We start from the raw sequence: 19,759 nt of genomic DNA on the forward strand, positions 1-19,759 counted from the left end.
AATTAGAAAATCTGGAATTCTGATGTCTTTTGCTTTGTTTTTCTTAAGATCTTGATGTTTTTCATGAAGGAAAAAACTATTGCATGGGTTTTGTTTTTTTTTGTTTTGTTTTGGTTTGTTTTTTTCTGAAATATAAGTACATGAATGTAGGAGCCTTTGTATTTGTTTAAGGGACTCCATTTTCTAAACCTCGAAGCTGACAAAATCTTTTTGTGGCTGGCAAGCACAGCACAGCTCCCTCAGGCTGGGAAGTTACCTTGAATAAGCGCTGTTCCTAGAAGCTCTGCTTTTACTTATTTTAGAGGGAAGTCTTTCAGTCTGCATCAGTGGGAATTCCCATGGAAAATCATGTACTATTTTCTTCAGAAATGAAATGATTTTATCAGTTCTAATCACTTAAACATATGGAACAGGGAGTAGTAACAAAGTGCTGCTTAATTCAAGGTAATACATTTTATTTTTGTTTGCAACAAGCTAAGAGCTTACGTGTGTCAGGTAATGCAATTAAAAAATGATTAATAATAACTCATTAAGATACACTAACTTGATTGCTTCCAGTCATACGAGCACACCCATTCATTAATTTTCTCTGACCTGAGCAGAAAACAAACCTATTCTTTAGTCACTGTGACATTCATTTATTTGCAGCTTTGCTAATGGTGATGAGCTAACTGATGATTTCTGTTTCATGATCAGTCCAACAATGGCATGGCTGAATTGACCTGGACTCTTCCAAATGGTTTCAGCTTTTTTGTTGTTCAAAGTATTGAACCCTTCTGGGTTAATCCATTTCCTTCTTCAAAGCAAAAAGCAAGCTTCTGCACTGTGGTAACATATTTTCCCTTTCCATTGCCTCAGTGGTACCCAGGCAGATTGCCTTCTAATTTTAGAAGGAAGCCTGTATCAATACCAGCGAAACACACTGTCATTTATTTTATTTAGCATTGAATAGTTCTGCTAGACTTAGAGCAAGCTATCTGCTCAGAGTTGCCCATCATACTTCTGTTGGATTATGGTAGGATTAAAGCATTCAGGCTTAATGGCTGTTTGGGACAACATGAATATTAGAAACACAGAATGATTTGGGTTGTAAGGAGTCTAAGATCATCTAGTCCAACCCACTCTGCATTTTGGGGGTATACTTCTTTAGATGAGATTGTCCATAGCTCCATTCATTCTACATGACCTTGAACACTTAAAGATGATACAGATGATTTCTTGAGTTGTCCCAAATTTTCGTATCTTACATATCATGCCAGTATCTTTTTCGTGATGGCATGCTGTATTTATAACAAAAGTCTTTCCTTGGATAGATTACTCAAGTCACTTGTATGACTGCAGTCCCTTTAGAATAAAATTTAAGCTTACTGAACGGGAAATATTTGAATGAGACGGCCTCTGGATAAAATGGGTCTTGGTTCTGATCACCATCACCGAGACCTACTTAGCTGCATTCATTACCTAGCAAAGTTCTTTATTCCTAGTCTTCTCAAAAGCATAAACGCTATGATGTGATGCTGAAAAACATACAGTTAACTAGATAATTCTTCCTGTTAATGCCTGGATTACATCTCAAGTTCCTAATTTAAAATCACCTTATTTCCAACTCAATTGCATTAGCACACAAGATGAGGAGTTCTCTCGAGACTTGGAAAAACAGAATCATATCCATTACAGACTTAAGGATGAGATAGGAATAGTTCATTGTTTCTAATGCTGGAAGTAGGATTGTAAATTGAGTAACCTAACACTGGTAACCGCAAAAGAGCAGACTTCATTTATTCAAAGGATTCTTTCAAGCCTAGTAAGATCTATGTTCAGGAACTGAGCTGATAAAAAGGTGTCATGAAAAATTAAAGCCATTTTAGTACCTTCATATAGAAAATATTCATTCTATGTGGAAAGTTCCAGGCCAAGTAGTACATGACATATCTTGGTGCTTATTAGCCACATATTATGACCTACATTTGTTCTGAGCTGCCTTTTGCATCTCTAATCATAATATAGCCAAGTATTTTCTTTCTCAGCATGTCACAGAGGAGTAACTTAATTTTTGCTCCTGAATATTATCAGGATATTTGTTAACACCCATATCTGCAGTATTTTTGAGTGAAAGATGGTTTTTCCTTCGGTGTATTCTCTTAAGCTTGAAATTGCTTAGGTTTCTGATAATCCAAGGAAAACTACTATAAACTGTCTTTGTTTTGGCTGGGGTAGGGAAGTTCTCAGGGACTGTGGTTTTCTTCCTATTTCTTCAAACTGTAATCTTCATATTCTATATTTTATGTGTAAACAGCATGGATTTTCCCTTGACTTTATATCTGATATATTTGTATATTAAAAAATATATATATGCCAAAATGCAATTTTATGAAAACTGAGTTGATTCTTGTCACGATGTGACAAAAACCTTATCTCTTTGATGTAGGGATGCCAGAAAGCCAATGTCCACTACAGCTTTTCAAAGGCTGTTAGCGACTGTTTTTTCAAATAGTTCCAACTCTATCGCCAGAGAATCCAAGGTAGATGATGCTAGTTGGCTTTAAAGAACAACCAGAATTTTCAGCCAGTACTTATCTTGGGGAGATAACTGAGTTTTTCTTTCAAATGGAGTGTGGCAAACCAATATGATCACGTTTTAAAATGATGCCATGTCAAGGTTCTTTTCCACTAATCTCATAATTCACATTATATAAATTATATGAAGGTTAACCAGTAATTTTATTCAAGGATTCACAGAACTGTTTAGATTTAGATTAGAAGGGACCTCGGAAAGTCATCTGATCCAATCCCTCTGCTCAAGCAGGGCTACTTAGAGCAGGTTGCCCTGACCGTGTCCAGGGACTTTTGAAGATCTCCGAGGAAGGAGATGATAAAATGTCTCTGTGTAGATCTCAATTACATGTGCGGAAAGTGGGTGTTTCCTGTTGTTCAGATGGATCTTGTGTTCCAGTTTGTACCCATTGCCTCTTATCCTGGCACTGGACACCAGCAAAAAGAGCCAGGTATTATCCTCTGTACATTGATAAGATCCCCTATAACCTTTCTCTGTGCTAGACTGAACAGTCCCAGATCTTTTACTTAATATGACAGATGCTGAAATCCCTTCATCACTGTGCAGTCGACTCTCTGAACTATGCCCATGCCTCTTGGTTAATAGGGACCCCTGAACTGGATGCTGTGCACCTCCAGATGTAGCTTTATGAATGCTAAGGAGAGGTGAAAGATCACCTCCCTTGACCTGCTGGCAATACCATTACCCTTCCTTAAGGCAAGGGCATTTGCTGACTTATGTTCAACTTGAGGTTCACCTGAACCCTTGGGTCCTTTTTTGCAGAGCTGCTTTCCAGGTCGGTATCTCCCTTTATGTACTGGTTCCTGATCATGTTCTTCCTCAGCTTCAGGACTTTGTGCTTTGCCTTGCTAAACTTTCTGAGGCTCCTTTCAACCCAGCTTTTGAGCCTGTCCAAGTCCCTCTGGATAGCAGCATGTCTCCCCAGTGTATCAGTCACTCTTCCCATTTTTGTGTCATCTACAGACTTACTGAGAGTATATTCTACTCCATCATCCAAATCATTAGTGAAGAAGTTGAATATATCTGGATCCAGTATTGATCCTTGAGGTACACTACTACTTACTGGCATCCAACTAAACTTTGTGCCACTATTCACAAGCCTCTGGGCTTGGCTATTCAGCATGTCACCTTGTCCAACTTGCTGCCTACCTATCCAGTCCATACTTCACCAGCCTGTCTATGAGAAACTTAGGGAGACAGTGTCAAGGACCTTACCAAAGTCTATCTCAGAAAGATGGAAAAAAATGAGGTGAAAAAAAAAGGCTCAGTGAAGGCCAAAAAGAAGGCTGAAAAAAGGCATAACGAAGGAAAAAATAAATGGACTAAAGGAGAACAGAAACAAAGATATGAATAAAGTCCCCAAAGGAGGCAAAAAATATACTCTCTCCCTCTCATATCACACCATGCCCTTTGTTTAGCCTTGCTTTGGAGGGCTGCTGGTTTTGCTGGTTACCCTCTCCATCTCCTATTTTTCAAATTTAAGGACTCCCTTATGAGATCAGACATGCTATTGGCAGAAGTATTTTTGCCCTGCTGAAAGCATTGGATGCCATCTCTGCCTTGAAGGTGGGGTTCTACAAACCTTGTCTCACAGTCTTAAAACCCAGAACCCTGTCACCAGCAGCAGTTCTGCAAATAATTTTTGACTTGTATTTCAGTACAATATACTATATACTGTACAATATACAATACTGTATAATTTCAGTATTCTCTTACTTGCACCTTCAACCTCACCAGAAAGAGAACACCACCTGGGCTCCTGGGCCCTCGTCTACCGCCCCCGTATCTCTAGAGTCAGTTTGGAAACTGTGTAGGTTTACTGTTAACAGTACCATTTGTATCCATGTGAAGAAGAGGGGATAGTAATCAAAGGGCTAGACAACATTTAGCAGCACCTCCACATTATCCCTAGATACAGGCCTCTGGCAGACGTGAACTTCTCTAGCTGACAAATCAGGCTGACAGATGGGTGCCTCTGTTCCCTGCACCAGGGAGCCACACATTACAGTATCTCATCAATTCTGCCTGGATGCTTTTGTGTTCCTCTTCAACAACGAGGGTGGGGAACCTAGTTTGTATTAACTTAGGCTAACCTTCCTCTTGGAAGTCACTAGCTTTCATCCTTCCCTTCTTTTAAGGTCATGATTGCCTCAGTACTGGATAGCTTCTCTCCTGCAGCTGGAATCAGAGGCTCTACAAGCTGCATCTCAGTGAATATGAATATCCTTTCTGTCTCACTTCCATCTTCTCTTATACAATACAGCCTACCCACTTCCTGTTTTAAGTCTTCCCCTAGCCAGCACAGCCACCACTTTCTGCAGGATAGAGTCTCTCTCTCCTGGCCTCAGAGAGGCCCCAGCACTCTCAGCAGCCAGAGGCTGGAGGTAGCATCTAACATATGAAGTTCTGCTGCACCAAACCTTCCAGCTTTGTAAAGGTATGTCTTACAGCATCTGCTGATCTAATGCGTCTGTAGTGCATCATCACCATATTCAAGACTGTCAAAACAGTCCACATTCAACCATGGGTCCTCTCTGCAAATTGCTGCATTGTTGGCTGCTCTGTGGGCTCAGCTCTGGGATCAGCTCTTACACAGACCTCTCCCAGGCAACAGCTGAAGGATGCTTGACCCTTCCTAATCAGGGAGCTGCTACAGGAAAGGATCCAGGCACTCTAGATCAAGGGCAGCTAATTACACTCACTTTAAGCTGCCAGAACTTCCTTTCGCCCACACCACTGTGTCTCTGCTTTCTTTGTCGTTGCCTAAAAGCAGTAGGCACACAAGATCTTTGGAAGGTTTGCCAGGCATCCTCCTGGCTTTGAACCTTGTCACCAGGTGGTCGTGAAGTTCAAAGCAGTGCCAAAGACTGCTGTGTTAAGTGCTGCATCTATTGCCTGCTTCTGGGAGCTTCTGTCATTTTGACTGTACCTTGTCCGTGTAAAGGTGTCAAGCTAGTATAAATATATTTTGTCCATTTCTCCCTCTTTGTTTAGACTGTGCTTTTATTTACCCTATTTAAGTCTTACTTTTGTGGCCTTCAGATGACTCACTTGGTGTTCACATCTGCCTGAAAGTCATAACTTGAGTTTATTATTATCATTTACAAGGATAAATTTTATTCAGGACCCTTCCTACAAGCTCCACGCTGGCAAGTGCAAGCCACATTTCTAGTGGTGTCTAAGGTCTGAGACACATATCCCCTTAATGGGTATCTTGACTATTTTCCAACCACGTAAATACACCCTTTTTTTTAACTGGATCCTAGCAGATCTGCAGAATGTCTCTTTAGCAACTCCTTTTATTAGATGATTAAATTAAATTATCTCAACTTAATTAAGAAATAAAGGTTTTGCAGTCACCCAGCCTGTCCCTGATTTCATCTTCCTTCCTGTTTCTCTGTCCGTTCATGCGTGTAACTCTGAAGGTCCACTTTAGAAAAGGCAAAGCTAATTAATGTCCTGTAATTCGAGTAGAAGAAAGAAATTAATGCCAGTCTTGAGGAGAGGAAGGCAGAAATTGTGTTCTTTGCATTTGTCAACAGCTAGCTAAATATACGCGTCTGACTTGGCATGGCACTTTTATCTCTTCTTCAGAACAGAGACCACTGTAAGTTACATGGGGAGAGTTCAAGTGTGTACCATAGGAGAGGTTAGGAATGAAAAACCAACAACACTGCAGAAGGTCAAGCTTCATCACTTTAAGGTGGCAAATAGCTTGCAATGCTTTTTTATAATACTTGGTATACCATTGGTAATTTGGCTTGTGTTGTATGTAACACTTGTTCTTCTCATATAGACTGTTACATTTTTTAACAGCTTTTGTTGATTGTAGCAAATTTGATAACTTAAAATTTTTGATCTGTGTTAAAATCTATTTTCAAGTTTGTCTTTCCTTTGAAAAATGAATGTATGAATGAGTATGCCAGGCATTCTAGTTAACTGACTTAACTGAGATGTGAATAATTTCTTATACCCTTAAAGATTAACAGCTCTGTCTTTATTTAGAAGCTTATGATACATTGCATAGGCTTTATACTCCTCTTAATGCTTCTGTATAAAGATGTGTGGCACTATCCTGTACAGAGTCCAAACAGAATCATCAATCAGCTTCCGTATCATCAGAAAAGAAAACGGCAGGAAACTCATAAATCACAGTGTTTTACTACACTGGAGTACACTGTGGATCAATAGCACCTTTCTTAAATCATATGCTTTTGCTCTTCTATATGAAAAAATAACACAGCCAGTTTAGACAATTCTGCTCCCTATTTGATCACTCTCACCTTTTCCAGATTTCCTGACCCAGTGTGGATTAGAGATTACTCAACACACTATGAAACTGCTTTTCCTTCCAAATTTATCTGGCACATGCTAAACTAAGTTATGGAAACTGTGGATATCATAGAATCATAGAATCACAGAATGGTCTGGGTTGGAAGGACCTTTAAGATCATGTAGTTCCAACACCCTGCTATAGGTAGGGACACCTCCCTCTAGACCAGATTGGTCAAAGCCGTATCTAGCCTGTCCTTGAACAAGTCCAGGGAGGGAGCATTCACATTTGCTGGGCAACCTGTCCCCGTGTCTCACCACCCTCACAGTAACAAGTTTCTTCCTAATGTCTAGTTTAATCTACCCTCTTCCAGTTGAAAGCCATTTCCCCTCATCCTCTCACTATACGTCCTCATAAGATGTCCCTCCCAGCTTTCCTGTAGGCCCCCATCAGGTACTGGTTGGCCACTGTAAGGTTTACTCAGAGCCTTCTCTTCTCCAGGCTGAAAATCCCCAGCTCTCTCAGTCTGTGCTCATGAGACGTGCTCCAGCCTTCTGATCATCTTCATGGCCCTCCTCTGTACCCACTCCAACAATCCCATGTCCTTCCTGTATTGGGGGCTCCAGACCTAGACACAGTACTCACGAGAGCAGAATAAAAGGGCAGAATTGCTTCCCTCAACCTGCTGGTCATGCTACTCTTGATACAACCCATATATGTACTTCCAATATTACAATTCTACCAAGTAGTGACAATTTCTGTAGTTGTTACTCTTGACAGAAGGGATATTTTAAATAGGAAAATGAAATCCTGGATTGGTTTCAGTGCATTAAGTTAATATTTAATAATATCTCTTTTAACAATAACAAGTCACACTATTTCATGAATATTCTCCAGTGAAATGCAGTCCAGAAAAAGCTTAAGGAGATTAAAATTCAAAAATTACAGCAACGGAGTGATGGTATTTTCAAGAGGTGGCAAACAGGATCATTGAATGGGAAGAAGAACAATGAAATTACTTCCAGTAATGCAGCGTACAAGAGATAGTGAAACGAAGGAGCATTCAATTTTTACAGTTTTACCAGACCAGCTTTCACACAGCAGATAATACTGTTTCACATAATTTGAAGAAAAGAGCAAAAATTTTATGGGAGTGAGATAGTTTATATGTTCATCTGATGACTATTTAAGTGGAGAATGAGAGAAAAAGAAAATATGCACTTTGCTTATATTCTCTCAAAGCCTTTGCTGTACGATTTCTCTATGACTTGCTCTTCCATTGTCTAGCTATGTAATGCATTGAGCAATACTGTTAAGAAATTCGAGTTTTCTTTCATAGATTATTATCAAAGAGTGTGACATACACTTTTGCTGTGGATATGTACCTGCTAAGACCACATCAGCCTGACTGTAAGAAAAAACATATTTTTATTTGATCAGTTAGGATCAGAAAGGAAGAGGTAAGGTGTTCCCATTGCCTTAGAAAGCTGAATTAAATGCTATAGATGCCAACCTTAACTTTTACATTACAGTCATCAATTTCCCTAGTTCTCTGCTTTACCAGGAATGCAGAAAAAAAGTATGTTCCACAGCTAATGCGATTATTGTGAAAGGGTATTTTCCTTCCTGGATGCCTGAGGAAATCATTGCTGTCAGGATGCTTCACTGAATTGTTTTCTGTGCAGGAATGGTTGAGCTAAGCTGAAAACAGTTCTAGTTTGACTGGAAAGCAGGTAGAAGAGGAAGAAACAAGGCACCATGGAAGTAATTCTGAGACTTTATCTCATGAAACCAAATTCAACTGGTTATTATAAACAAGATAAATCAGCCCAGTACTTTAACAAGGGAATTAATGACTAGCTGGGTTTAATAAACCTTCACAGTTTTGATTGGGTATTGAAAACACTACAAAATACCATAGACTTTGATTTGAAAATCTGACAGTAGTTTCTCATACTTTATGCGTGAATAACATGAAGACAGTATCAAAACAATGGTAATTTCTGTTGAAAGATTTCAGGTCCAAATACAGTTTACAACGTTTTGTGATAAATTCACTGTATGGAAAATACAAAAGAATTAAATATGAAGTTATATGAAGTTATATTAGATTTTATCTTTGATTTTTTTTTTAATTTTTTTTTTTTACCTTGATTGCTGAAATCTAATAGATATAGTAGATTGAATGAAAATCAATCTGAATATTGATTTCAATATTCTGAAAATACCAAGTTTTCCTTGTTCCTCACAGTTTGGATGAAAGTGGACAGTTAATGCATGCTTAAGACTCCAGTCAGTCTCTTCCTTTGGTTTTATCAGTGTTCCCTTAGACTAAGACATGACAGCACATGGTACTTTGTGTGTAACTTTAATATTTTATGCATAAAGTGAGGGAAAATACTTCACAGCATAAGCCAAACTCTCAGTGCAAGCATTTCAGTGAAGAAGAAGCGAGGAAACCCTTCTTTTCCTGCCTCTCCGTGGCCACGCGTCATCCCAACACCATGCCCTACGTCAGCCAGTGTGATGTGGGTGAGGCTGGCACAGTAACAGCACACTCTTGGTTACACTCCCCTGTAACTATACCAGTGTGAGTCAATTCAAAAGTTTTACTAGGTTTTTATTAGTCTGTGATGCACTGCCCAGTCATCTGCAGTTACTTGCCTGGCCAGTGCTCACAAACGTGCTAGTAAGCTTTAATGTAATCTCTTTCAGTATTTTCAGGTTTGTCCTTTGGGATAAAACCTCTTCAGGTCTGTTCCATGCAGTCCTGTGTAGAAATTGGCTGGTTCATCAGCTATACCATATATATTGAATGACTGGACAATGAGTGATTTGGTATTCGCTTTTCAAAACAATCTGTGAAGCAGCATCAGTGAGTAACTGTTGAACAGTAAACCTGGAAATACCCACAATGCACTGTAAAACTTAATTTTCTTTCTATTAAAGCAGTAGCAGGGAGATAGTTTTCACTAATATCTAACTTAGAACTCTGCTTATTTTTTCAGACATGGAGATGACTTGATTGTGACACCATTTGCTCAGGTAGGCACAATTTTGCCTTATTCCTCATATGATCGTGCAACCCAAGAAGGCCAAACCAGTTCTTCTCCACTGTTAATATTATATAAGATTTGTTTGCTTAAAAAAAGAAAAAACCCAGCTCTCTGAACAAAAACCTATAAAGATTTCACTACATTATCTATACTTACACGCTCATGTCCTGTTGTTAACACAGCAAAATTTGTTACATTTATTCAACCTTCTTTAGCAGAGAATGTCTATACCATTTATATTAAGACATTTCTCTGCTACCTCCTCTAGCTGCTGTCTTTCATTAAAAGAAGTCCAGAAAGCAAGTACTCCATTTATATTGTCTTTCACAGTGTGCAAATCCTGTAGTTTTGGGCCTGCACACATTTTTCCCCTGCTCTAATAATACCTTCCTCCTAATGTGCCTTCTATACTAAGTACCCAAATGAATCAGGCTCCTTAAGGGAGCCACTTTTATTTTCTTTGCCTGTCTAAACAATTTCATTCTCTTTGTCATTTGAGGTTTGTGGGGGCTGAACTGCAAATGGAAAAATCTGTAATCATTTCTTATGTATGAAGTATTAGGCTTGAATGGACTATTATCATCCAAACACAAATGCTTTTATGGTCATTTTAGAGAACTAAGTAGCGTTCTGTGAAAAACTTTCCTTCTCTTCAACTAAGTCTGTCTTTAAACAAATAACGAATTGCTTATTAGAGAAAAAAAACACAAAACTATTGGCCTTTTATTACAGACATGTTATTGTTAGGTAATAGTCAAAGACTTTGGTCAAACCAACCCTGGAAATCTTTCACAGGTATTTTGCATTGTCCTTTCTTTTCCTTTCAGCATAGTGGAGTGGAGCTAATTCAGGCTCGCCTGTGCAGAAATTTAGACTGAAGCCATTTTGTCTGTTCCAGGTGCTGGCCAGCCTGCGTACTGTACGGAATAACTTTGCTGCATTAACCAATTTACAAGATAGGGCACCCAGCAAGTAAGTATCAAGTTTTGGCCACTGAACTTTTAGTAGTGGCATTTTTAAAATATGAGCTAAGAATAACAATTAGATGTTACAGATTTTTTATGGCTTGTGTAAAACTTCTTATCATTTTATTATCTTTTGAAACTGCTTATACTTGATAGCTGAGACAGAAGCCCTCTTGCTTGCTATCTGTTCTTGCACTGGTGTCCTTGCATAAACATGCAGTAATTTTTATTTATGCAATTTCTACAATTTTCAGTAAGTCATATGTCAAGGATAATTCAGAGATGATAATTCAGGCAATGAGTCTGAGTTGTGCAAATGAACCAAAGTGAGCAGATAGTTACACTGATTGCATGATCTGGATCTAGAAGTCATCCAAGATAAAGACATCTTACATATCCACAATAGTTCATGATTATAAATGACATATTATAAATATGGTCTTCAATTCTGGTACAATGTCACAGTTAACATTAACATTAAACTAGAAAATTTTGTAGTGAATCAATTTTTATCATTCTAAATTAGAATCAGGTAGCATTCATGGAACCATAGCAGTTTCTCACCGAAGACTTAAGCTCATAACAACAAATGCCCACCATTGCATATGCAGTTCCATAGAAAGATATTTCCTGCAGATATTTCCTGCCCCTTCATTTGGAATATGCCCTATTCAGACCCTGCCTGCAGTCATCACTAAACAGCCATGTTAATCCAGCAAATTTTAACTTTCATCAATGAACAAAGGATTCCACTGAGCTGTTTGCCCTAAAAATTACTGTGAAGTGCATGGAAAAAAAAAAAAAAAAAAAAAGTTAAAATTAATTGTTGCTATAAGAATTTGTTTCAAAATTAATTGTTGCTATAAGAATTTGTTTCAAGTGAGAGAACATGGGTAGTGCAAGCCATATAAGAGTTAATGACTATAGATATAGACCAAACTTTAAGCTAGGTACATGTTCAACCAAGGATTAAGCAGACTTATAAATTAACTTCTAAATTTCCCTGCTGAAGATCCCAATCTGCAGAAAGATTTGAGCAACCATTGTGAATTCCTTTCTGTCTTAGAAGGAAATAGCTAAATGAACTTTCATGCCATTGTGCTTCAGTCACAAATAACTTCCCAAAGAAATGTGAGAAACGTGCTTTGTTGTATTCTTCAAGTATTCAACCATTTATGAGTTTAACAGCTTGATAACTCTTTTTTTTTGTTCTTTTTTTTTTTCAAACAGACGGTCACCAATGTGTAACCAACCATCTATTAACAAAGCAACTATAACAGGTAAAAGGAATTAGCTTAAATGCCTCTGTGAAACCAGCACAGGTTTCTAAATTTAGAATTTATTTTAAAAAATGTAAGTCTCACTGAAAACTGAATTTTATAATAATAACCTTATATTATTTCATATCCTGATTTATTATGGAAAACTTGAGTCATGTGGTGACTCAATTTGCTGGCTCTTGATCTTATATAATGTTGGTTTTCTGATTTCTGTCTTTACTATTCTGTTTTCAATTTATTTCCCAAATCATAATTTTTTAACATGATGGTCCTTGCCCTCCATTTTCTCTTATATACTAGTGTGTGACTGTGTCATTACCTTTACTAATAACTTTTTGTAGTAGAATGAATTGGTATAAGGAATACATTTGTCTTCCATCTGAGAACCAGAGTTCTGTAGCTATTCTGACACAGTCTTGATGTTATATACTCCTAGGCATTGAGAAGAAATTTTGAAGCCTGGCTTTTCTGATTTAAAATGGTAGATATTTAATATTTATAGGTACATGAAATAAAAATTCTTCATAAAACAGACACAGTTTCTAGAAAAGTACAAACTTGAAAAGAGGACTAGCATTGTAAGTTATGTGAATACTTTTGAAAATTTTACCCTGTAGCACTTTGTTACAATTATAGCAACTTGTTCTCGGTTATTTTTATGAGAACGCATTTTTTGACCTCATATTTTTTATATTTTGTCAATACATGTGTTCTTACTCATGCTGTTTTCCAGGTAATTATATATCTATGGCTTGATGGCAGAGTGAAAGGATTTGCTTTGCCTCTTAGTGAAAGAAAACAGGCAGTAAATACACAAGCAATTTATCATGTAAACCAAAAACTTATTCTTTATAGAATTTTTAGTGCATTTTTTGTTTGTTTGCACACAGAACTTGGCTTGATTTTTGCTGATCCTCTGCTTGCCTTTTTAATTGTATGATAATAGGGTTTTAGATAAGGAAGAACCAAGACTTCAGCTTTCTTCAGGAGAACTGGCTTTGTCATGTTCAATAATCTGTTTCCGTAGCCTCTGGAATGTGGTAACATCATTAGGTTTTTCACCTATCCTTACACAATATCCACATATTCTTCGAAAATCTGCAGTCTTGGTAGTTCTGTGTTACTCTTTTCTCCAATCAACATGTAATCTGAGGATTTGTGCAGAGGGCTTACCAGGGAACAAAAACACTCTATACACAGAAAATCATCCCTTGTTAATAGCATTCTGCAATCATACTTAAATTCATAGTAATTAAATAAATAGAGATGGGAGACAGATAAATAATAAATCATGAAGCCATGAACTGCTTTTCTTGCCTGTAACAACTGTAATCTTAGTCCTTTGTTAATGTATTACTTAAGAGATCATATTTGGTATTGGTTTCAAATTAACAGCAAGGAGACATCTCAGTTACTGATAGGTGCTGCTCCAATTTTTAATTGCAGAATTTGTCTCACCAGTCAGCACAGTCATCTGGAAGCCTGTTATCGTAATTGGAGACAGAGATTTTGAAAAGTAAGGTTCTCTCTTTGGTTCCAAGACACTAACATCAGAAAGCCTACAACACAGTAAAGTCCCTTCCACCAAAAGAAAAACATATATCCAAAGCAGAATATATGCATGCATGTGAACATCCTGTGAGCCTACCTTACATGCTCTCTCACAGTTTTTTGCCTAAGGCCAGCTTCTCTTCTCCAGCAAGAGAAGCTGCTCAGACAGCAGGATCCAAGACACACTTTGCTGGAAGTTACTGTTGCTCTTTTTAAATTCCCCCCCGATCTGAAGGTTTCTATTCAGTTAGTCCCCACAGTGCACTGTACTTGTCAGAAGCAATAAATCATCTGAGGTTTTAATGTTTGGAAGGAAGGTAGTGCAGTCAGTGGTGCAGCTAATCTAGAAAGTGATTCTGTGCCAAGAAATTTTATGGAAGCAAGTAGAAGGCAAAGAATAGCAAGGATAAATTAATCTAATTGAGTTTAATCTGAATTATCAGAGATGCTGCTTGAACTGCTGTGCCCAGATTATGCACTGAACTGGGACCTATGTGAACTGCATGCAAGTCGCTGAAAGATATCAATGATACAGAAAGTATATTAAGCTGCTATAAAGCTGAGAAACAGCTACCATTCACTTTGACTGTTGAATGGAGATTCATGCTGGATCCTTTTTTGCCTGAATGAGTTTTCCCATTCTTTGTCATAGACCATTTTAGATATTTCCATAGCAACAAATTTCATGGCCTAAGCAAAGAAGTATGCATAGATACTTTCCTGAAGCATATAAAATCCTAGAAAAGCACATTGCACACTGGCATTATGCCAAGGAGAAAAATCTATTACAAACAATTCTTAGAACAATTAAAAATGCTTTTGGATGCTGTTAATGCTTTTTAAATTGTTTTCTCAAGAATATTTGTAATGCAGATTGTGCAGAGTCTTTCCTGCTGAAAATATTCTCCTGGTCATACTGTTCTCAGAGTTCATGTCAATGAGTATCCAGAGTAATGCACCAGAGAGAAATCCATCACGTCACCCAGATGGCACAGCTCACAATCTCAGTGAGAAACAACCATGAGTGTTACAATCTGGGTGACTGGAAGACGCAGTTTTACTAAACAACGTCAATGCTGAAATAGAATTATACACATAAGGTGGAAGGTTTAACTTGCTAAGTAAGAGTTATCTTCCAGGAAAAGCAGAAGTGTAGTAAGGGGGAACACTGCTGATGATATGGGGAAAATGTCCCTCACCACATCCTTATCTCCAAATTGGAGGAATGTGGATTTGATGGGTGGACCACTCAATGGATAAGAAACTGGTAGAAAAGCCACAGACAGAGGATAGTGATTAATGCTTCTATGTCCAGGTGGAGGCCGGTAACGAGCGGTCCCCCAGGGGTCTGCCTTGGGACCGGTGCTCTTTAACATCTTTATCAATGACACTGATGAGAGAATTGAGTGCACCTTCAGCAAGTTTGCTAAAGACACCTGAGCGGTGCAGTTGACACGATTGAAGGAAGGGATGCCATTCAGAGGGACCTCGAGAGGCTAGAAAGGTGGGCCCGGGTGAACCTGATGAGGTTCAACACGGCAAAGTGCAGAGTTTTGCACTTGGGCCGGAGGAATCCCAGGCATCCCTACAGACTGGAAGGAGCGGTCCTTGAGAGCAGCCCTGTGGAGAAGGACCTGGGGGTCTTGATAGATGAAAAACTTAACAGGAGCCAGCAGTGTGCCCTTGTGGCTCGGAAGGCAAAAGGTATCCTGGGCTCCATCAAAAGAGGGGTGGCCATCAGGGACAGGGAGGTGACTGTCCCCCTCTACTCTGCTCTTGTGAGGCCCCATCTGGAGTACTGTGTCCAGGTCTGGAGCCCCCAGTACAAAAAAGACAGGGAACTGTTGGAGAGGGTCCAAAGGAGGGCCACGAAGATGATCAGGGGACTGGAGCACCTCCCCTATGAGGACAGGCTGAAAGAGCTGGGCTTGTTCAGCCTGGAGAAAAGAAGGCTGCGGGGTGACCTCATTGCAGCATTTCAAATACCTAAAAGGAGCCTGATAACAGGAGGGGAATCAACTCTTGAAAGGGTAGATAACAGCAGGACAAGGGGAAATGGTTTGAAGTTGAGGGAGGGGAGATTTAGGTTGGATGTCAGGGGGAAATTCTTTACAGAGAGAGTGGTGAGGTGCTGGAACAGGCTGCCCAGAGAGGTTGTGGATGCCCCGTCCCTGGAGGTGTTCAAGGCCAGATTGGATGGGGCCCTGGGAAACCTGGTCTAGCATTAAATGAGTAGGTTGGTGGCCCTGCATGTGGCAGGGGAGTTAGAGATTCATGATCCTTGAGGTCCCTTCCAACCTTGGCCATTCTGTGATTCTGTGATTCTGTGATTCTGTGATTCTGTGAAAATAAGAAGGGAAAGATAAAAATGGATTAAGTAAAGCAAAGTAACTGAAGTAGCAAGAGAAAAGTTAATTCTCCCGCTACTTCAGAAAGTATTCTCTGCTATTTTAAGAATTCGTCCCCAAGTAGAAACACGGGAGAAAATGCATTAGTAAAAAGTAGGAAACTGGAGTTAATTGCAGCACCAAAGGTATCTCCAAACTTTTGAAGCAGTAGCAACCAGGGTGGCCTTAAAATCTGCAGAGATATTTCAGTGCAACTATGTAGAAGTTAATGATCCAAATATGACTTGTTCTATTCAATGTATCCATATGCAGTTGTTTTGGAAACAGCAGCAAAAGCATACTTGTTATTCTGTACAAGCCAAATATGCTATGGCACATTGACTGTCGCTTTTTTAAATAAATTTGGAGGTGAGAGGTGGGAGCTTTCATGTACCAATAGGCTTCCCAGGTGGCACTTTTCCTATCCTATTTTAGACATCCAGGTGATAGATGTGCATTTGGTGAGTCTCTTTAGAGTCAATTTATAGTCACTGTGAATAGGTAGACATGCCATTTTACTTATTTTAGGTGTCTTCTTTAAAGGCAGGTGAATCGGTACCTAAAAGCATCATTGCTTCAGATAGCTCTGCTGTATGGTGCTTCCTTGCTTAGTGTTTTGTTCTTCAACCAGAACAGGGGTTCCTCTCCCTGTGAGTCACATTTCCCAGGCAGTCATAAGAATGATGCTTCATTTCAAATTTGTAACAATTCTCTTAACACAATCAGTGAATTTCAAATAGCATTTCACTTAAAAAAACAAAAAAAAACACAAAAAAAACCCCCACAACTATCTGTGACACAAGGAATGATCTCGAAAGTTGTCATTTCTGACAGATGAAAAAATGAGCAAATACTCATCAAAATATCTTTTGATTACTACAGTTTAAATATCTGCATTTCTAGATGAAAATGATATGAGCTAAGAAGGAAACATATAAGGTGTTAATGTATATCAGATACATCAGATAATCAGATAAAACAGATAGGAAACTCAGTCTGGCAGATGCTTTTATGTGCAAAAAATACATACAAAAAGAGGAAAAACTGACCAAAAGAATAATTAATATGCAAGTCCTAGTTAACCTGAAATCACAGAGTCTGATTTATATATACGGTTTACATATATGTACATATATATACACATACAATTATATGTAATTATATGTATATGTAATTTTACAAAATAATTGGAGGGCTATTCCGAAAGCAATGCCTCCTTTATCATTATGTTGTCCCACAGTATCAGGGGCAAATACTGGTGGTGTGGCAGTACAGGCTGAACATTCCCATCCCTTACATTTTGTTGCCATGTGACAAATGGCAGCAGAGAGGCAGTCTGAGAGAATGGCGTCTGACATGGAAGTGCGAATGGAGCAAAGGTGTGTCACTGAATTCCTCTTTGTGGAAAAAATGGCACCCACTGACATTCATCAACACATGGTGAATATTTATGGAGACCAAGCAGTGGATGTGAGCGCAGTGGGTGGTGCATTTCAGCAGTGGTGACAGTGACAGTGTCTGCTGCTGCAGATTTTTAGAAGCATGGCATGCAGGCTCTTGTTCATCATTGGCAAAAATGCATAGCTAATGATGCTGAACTATCATTTTATATAGCTGAATATTTGCTCTATCAAAGTGTTATTGTTCTCTTTGCATCTGTTGTGGTTTCCATGGAAATAAATAGGAGGTACTATTTTCAGCGTGATGTGATCTACACACATAGTCACAGAATGGCTTGGTTGGAAAAGACCTTAGAAATCAGCTAGTTCCAACCCCCTTCCATGGAGAGGGACACCTTCCACCAAACCAGGCTGCTCAAAGCCCCATCCTGCCTGGCCATGGACTCCTGTAGGAATCATATACTATGTTCACCTACTATCTAATTAAGAGTAATCGTTTCAAAGCAGATTTAAGTGTCTCTTATGTAATTGGCCTCATATATTACAAAACAGAATGAAAGGATCTTTAAGTAGCATTACATGACAAGTCATTCAAGGTAATCATAAAATAAAACATAATTGCAAAACCTCACTTCTTAGAAGTTTTTTATACTAAAATTTTGGTTCAATTCTAACCCAAACCCATTTCATCGGATAGATAGGATAAAATATATGGATTTACTCAACAGCAAATACTTCTGCATTTAATTTATGAAAGCATAGGATGCATGTGACTTAGGTTCAAGAAAAATCCTTCCGATTTTTTTCTACATAAAAAACCCACAGTGATAGAGAAATAAAGTTTTTGAAAAGATTATGATGTTATAGATCTATATGAATTAATTAATTACTATCCATTTTCTTACTGGATTCGAGTTATAGCCTTTACAAGCATTGCTCTGGATCTTAAATCCAGCAGAAATCAGTATCATTTTTATTAAATTGAGCTTCCTGCATGTTTCTTGTAGTCTTTGTCCAAAACAGTTCATGGTTGGTACACATTAGCTACAGGCTTCCCAGGGAAATTTATGGTTTTGAAACATAATCTGCCAGTCTTTGGTATAGTTTTTATCTTATTACACTGGATATATAATAAATCATTATTTAATAATTAGACTATTTTAATTAATTAAACAGTGTTTAGGCTGCTGTCTTGAAGTGTCATGCACTTAAACATCACTTGGACAAGTTAAGCATCTGTATTTAAACAGGCTGTAATCCTTCTGAATACATGTAGATGGACGTAATGAGAAAAAAATAAAGGTTATAGATGAAAATAAAGATACTGTTACTATATGGCGCAGGAAATGATTTTTTTGATGTGTACATCTATATATAATCTATCTCTCATTCATTCCAGTTCTACAACTGAAAGATTTTATTGAGTAATAAGATGAAATTAAAATAGAGTAATTCATTCTTAAGAATTAAATGGAAGAAAGAATTCTGTTAATGAGATGCCTCTAACTCTTAAAAAGTGTAAATGATGAAGTATTAAATATCCTGCTGACCAAACTGTTCTGTACAGTACCTCACTACACTGAGATGTCCTGAGTAATCTAAGTGCTTTTTGTTCTTTCCCGTGTCTGTGATTCAGCAGGGGATAAAGCAAACGAGAGAACACATGAGTGGACAGAAAAAAAGCAAAAGATGCATGCCTTACAGAGGTTAATTCATGCAATACCGGGGTAATTCCCAGGTTTTTGGAAACAGAGATATGGAATTTAATGGGTTCTAATGCCTATGAAAATAGAGATTTAAAAAAAAAAAAAAGCACCGATAGTTCAGATTTTCAACAAAAATCTCATAATGTAGTATCACTGTCATATTTCAAAATGCTGAAGAATTTATATTTCAGACCCAGGTTTGTACAGATATCCAGAATGTGTCCTGCTTAGGTCATAACTGCAGTCTATACATCACTTCTCTAGATATAGTCAGCAGGATTATAGTTATAATGTAATGTTATTATGAGAACTTCCCACTCGCGTTTAATTTGCCACTGAATATCTTTTTACCTCTTCTACCTCTACAGTATTTTCTGTACTGCCAAATGTTTGGCAGAGATGAAATAAAATGGTCAGAAATTCAGAAATTCTCACTGAGGTTAATTGAGAGAAGAGTGCTTTTCTGAATTAGTATAGGAATCTGACTCACAACAGATATGGTTTTGTTCTTTCTGCAGTAGGTTGAATGACATGTAAATGCTTTTTTCTTCACAGTTTTGCTTACA

The 19,759-nt window shown here is 38.2% G+C and overlaps 1 protein-coding gene across 4 annotated transcripts in view; it reads left to right on the forward strand.

Moving 5' to 3' along the window:
• Nucleotides 1-19,759, forward strand: part of PDE4D (phosphodiesterase 4D) — a 390,407-nt gene that overhangs the window by 276,845 nt on the left and 93,803 nt on the right. For all 4 annotated transcript variants that reach the window (XM_090132456.1, XM_031605459.2, XM_090132458.1 and 1 more), the window contains exons 3-5: nt 9,857-9,893; nt 10,803-10,876; nt 12,100-12,149. In XM_090132456.1, the coding sequence (XP_089988582.1) occupies nt 9,857-9,893; nt 10,803-10,876; nt 12,100-12,149 (161 nt within the window). The remainder of the gene's footprint in view (nt 1-9,856; nt 9,894-10,802; nt 10,877-12,099; nt 12,150-19,759) is intronic.

Source organism: Phasianus colchicus, chromosome Z, assembly GCF_987193195.1.
Source record: "Phasianus colchicus chromosome Z, bPhaCol1.hap1.1, whole genome shotgun sequence".
NCBI lineage: Eukaryota > Metazoa > Chordata > Aves > Galliformes > Phasianidae > Phasianus > Phasianus colchicus.